The sequence below is a fragment of the Trypanosoma grayi genome (genome assembly GCF_000691245.1).
Source record: "Trypanosoma grayi strain ANR4 Tgr_1214_V1, whole genome shotgun sequence".
Lineage (NCBI taxonomy): Eukaryota > Euglenozoa > Kinetoplastea > Trypanosomatida > Trypanosomatidae > Trypanosoma > Trypanosoma grayi.
The window spans coordinates 777-4,394 of record NW_008826833.1 but is presented as its reverse complement, the minus strand read 5'-3'; the positions used below and the strand labels follow the sequence as shown (position 1 = coordinate 4,394).

At 53.3% G+C, this 3,618-nt stretch overlaps 3 protein-coding genes across 3 annotated transcripts; all 3 read right to left on the bottom strand.

Moving 5' to 3' along the window:
• Positions 1-184: 184 nt before the first annotated feature.
• DQ04_12141020 (putative XPA-interacting protein) lies at positions 185-1,057 on the bottom strand (the record flags this gene model as incomplete). Its single annotated transcript, XM_009316691.1, has 1 exon — positions 185-1,057. One exon carries the CDS (start codon positions 1,055-1,057, stop codon positions 185-187), a length of 873 nt encoding a protein of 290 aa, XP_009314966.1.
• Positions 1,058-1,330: 273 nt separating this feature from the next.
• DQ04_12141010 (hypothetical protein) lies at positions 1,331-2,377 on the bottom strand (the record flags this gene model as incomplete). Its single annotated transcript, XM_009316690.1, has 1 exon — positions 1,331-2,377. The coding sequence occupies one exon, from the start codon at positions 2,375-2,377 to the stop codon at positions 1,331-1,333; it is 1,047 nt and encodes a 348-aa protein (XP_009314965.1).
• A 293-nt stretch (positions 2,378-2,670) lies between these two features.
• Positions 2,671-3,297, bottom strand: DQ04_12141000 (hypothetical protein; the record flags this gene model as incomplete). Its single annotated transcript, XM_009316689.1, has 1 exon — positions 2,671-3,297. The coding sequence occupies one exon, from the start codon at positions 3,295-3,297 to the stop codon at positions 2,671-2,673; it is 627 nt and encodes a 208-aa protein (XP_009314964.1).
• Positions 3,298-3,618: the final 321 nt, after the last annotated feature.

The window sequence follows — 3,618 nt, the reverse complement described above, 5'->3', positions numbered from 1 at the left end:
ATTTGTTTCTCTTCCTTCCTTTTTTCGGGGCGGGGCAAATGCGAGGGGCGAAAGGGAGGGCCATGGGCCCGTGACACGGCGGTCGGGCATCTTCCTTCCTCTTTGCCCTCTTTTTCTTTTTGGCTGGGCCAAAAAGGCAAAAAATAAAATAAAAATGTTCGTTTGTCTTAAAAAAAAAAAATTGTTAATCGTCTGCCCGGTCGGCCTCGTAATCGCGTAGCATCCTCTCCGCCTCGGCAGCCCTCTCTTCGTTGGCCTCCTTTTCGCGCCTCTTGAGTCGCGGCCCCGCTTCCGCAAGGTACTGCCCCGCGGCGGCGCGCAAGGCCCCCTCAAGCTCCTCCATGCCTCTTCCCGAGGCCGCCGAGACGCTTGCAAAGGGGAGGCCCTCGTAGAAGCCATGCGTAAAAAGCGAAAGGGACTGCACCAAGCCCCCGGCGTAGTTGCCATCGGTGCTGGCGTTGGCCGCGTCGGCCAGCGCATCGGGGTCCTTCATCCAGGCCACCGCGGCTTCAGAGGAAACAACGTCGGTCTTGTTGAAAGCAAGGAGCAGCGGAAGTTGCTGCTTGAGCATGATGCTCGAAGAGTAAAGCATTGTGCTCATGAATGTTTGTGGACTCACGCAGCGCGTGGTATCGGCAACGAAAAGCAGAACTGTCGGCCACGTCGCCGCAAGGGACTCCGCAATGATTTGCCCTGAGGCGGACCACGTGAAAACTTCAATCTGCCCAGGCGTGTCAACGACGATCCATTCAAGATTCTCTTTTTTTTCTAGAATACTTATGACTTGGTGAAACTTGGTTGCGAAAAGGTTTAGCGATGTCATGATGGCCCCGTTCGGTCCAAGTCGGTACTGCTTCATCACCTCCTTGTAGTTCACCGTATCCCGAATGTCAATGTTCGCGCGGTACGGAACTTCTGTTACGGCGGGGTCCAAGTTAATAAAGTAGGCGTTTTTGGCGGTTGCCAGCGCATAGTGCTGCATACGGTGCACGAGCGTCGTTTTCCCAGTCCCTGCCATTCCCACCACGAGGATTACCAAAGGTCGGCCCTCGGACATGGCGCGCGCACAAGAACTACACTATGACGATCAAACCGCCAGCATGTCCCGCACCCCCCCCCCCAAACAATAACAACAACAACAAGGAAAAGGAAGCAAGTCCAAAACAGCGGTAACTGCCAAAGGGATAGGAAAGAAACAAAATAAAAAGGGAAGAAAAGGGACACAATCCCTTTGCGCCCCCGCAGGCTCAAGCCTTATCGGAGCCAGGCGCTCGCCTAACCGGTCAAACTGTGCAATGTGTGTGTGTGTGTGTGTGTGTGCCTGCGATGCTCAATCGCACGCAAACGCCATGAGGGACTGTACCCACTCGAAATCAACTCGTAACGCCTCTTCATCTGCGCGTGTCTCTACCAGGCTCTCCCATTCACGCCGCACTCTTCCCATGAAACATAACAGATCGTGCCGCACTACTGACAGTTCTCCCGCGACGCGCTGGGCCGCGACGGCCGCGAGAGAGAGGCACCGGATCAGTTCCCGTGCGTCTTTCCTTTTCGCGCGCATACCCCTGCATGGATAGGTGCCGAGGAAACAGGCGCGATAAAACAGTTGCTGATAGCACTCGACTGTTCCAAAAAAATTTTTAAGTGATTGTGGGGGGTCGGAACAAATGGATAGTATCATGCCCAGCGTACCATGCACGACACCGGGGGACGTTTCGTCATCTTCAGTGAATCCATCACCGAGCCTGCGACGGCGTTCCTCTTCAGCGAGCTCACCAATGATCATGTTAAAGAGTGGAGTGGCATCCGCCACGCACTTTGAGTGCCGCAACCACCACTCAGCATACCCAGAGGCAGCTAGTTCCAGAGGCCACTTGCGAAACAAATTGTTCCATAACACATTCTCAGGTGCATCATCGTCGCCAATGGACAAAGTAGTTGCACCGGCGCCATCATACGCAAGTGTCTGAGCGAGTGTCCTTTGGAGCTCACTCATAAAGGACGAAGCTGTCGACGAATGTGTATGAGCCAATGAATCCAACATGCCACTGTTTAGGAATTGGTGCTGGAGTTTTCCACTCGCATTAACGTGTGGCCGAAGCCGCTCTCCACCGTACACAAGGTCACACCCCGCAGTATTGCTATCGTTGACAAGGGTAATGCGGCGAATGTCGTCGTAGGGCAAGAACCGCGCACATACATATGCCTGTACAGCCGCGCTTTTGCTGGGCGCGGCTGGCAACCCGCCAACCGTTGAGGCCGCTGCAGCTGGGACCCCTCCTTTTCCCCCACCGCCAGCATCATCGACGATGACCGACGACTCCGCCGACTCGGCGTGATTGTTCCCGCTTGGGCTGAGAACCCCAGACGCCCTCATTGAACACACTCGCCCGCGTCTTCTTTTTCAAGACACACACACACACACACTCAGACAGAGAGTGATTTGCGCCCTTGTCTCACCCTCTCAGCTTGCCTAGTTACCCTTACCCTGCCCCAGGGGATCTTCAGTAGGGTAGAGAACAGGTTGAAAGAAGGGTGCAAGTGGGACTGCAGCTGGGGGTTGGCCACTCTGTGCGACTCGAAGCAATGAAGAACAAAAAAAAAAAAANAAAAAAAAAAAAAGAAAAATCAAAACATGCAGACCAATCTCGCAACGATACGCATGCACTATCACCAACCTTGCGGAAACAGAGCCTTGAAGCGGCGCACGTAGAACTTCTGCCGAGGCCCGCCAACGTCAGAACCGTATTGCCCACGCGCCCTCCATATATCACGGCTGTGAGTCAACGGTTTCTGACCAATCTTATTGTGGTAATCTGGGTGTATGTGGTACATGGAGGATTTAAATTCCGTCACCTCGGGCGTCTTCTTCTGTGCAGCCCCCACGGCATTGCACCTCGCCATCTCCTCAATGCGTTTGCGATCACGCTCGAGTGAATGATGCAACATTTCCTTCGACACCTCATCCCGGGAATGGAANCTCGCCATCTCCTCAATGCGTTTGCGATCACGCTCGAGTGAATGATGCAACATTTCCTTCGACACCTCATCCCGGGAATGGAACCAGTACATGTTCTGCGCGTACGTCTGAATGGCGGCAGCTCGCTCCCACCCAAGAACCAACTTATAGTCCACTTCCTCCTTCGTCAATGTGTCGTTGAGAGGGTGTCTAAAACTACTACGAACCTCCTCTGTGACCATCTCCCGGCGGGAACGTAGTGGAAAGCGACTGGCCCCTTTAATCAGGACACGGTAGAGCCTCAGTTTCTCTTGCCGCTTATAGAGGTGCTGCGACATCAACTATCAAATGGAACTGCACCAATAGCCTATTTATCAAACCTCCTCGACCCTACCCACTGGGCAGTTCCCCCACCCTNCTGCGACATCAACTATCAAATGGAACTGCACCAATAGCCTATTTATCAAACCTCCTCGACCCTACCCACTGGGCAGTTCCCCCACCCTACGGAGACACAGTAAGAACGATGCCAACACCTTCCGAAGAGAGTATTGGGTACAGGAAAAACAAAAACAAAAAAGGTCACGAGGTTAACTACCAAACACCCTCAACTCAAGAGAAAAAAAAATAGATTTCTTCTCTTTAGGGTCTAGATCTTA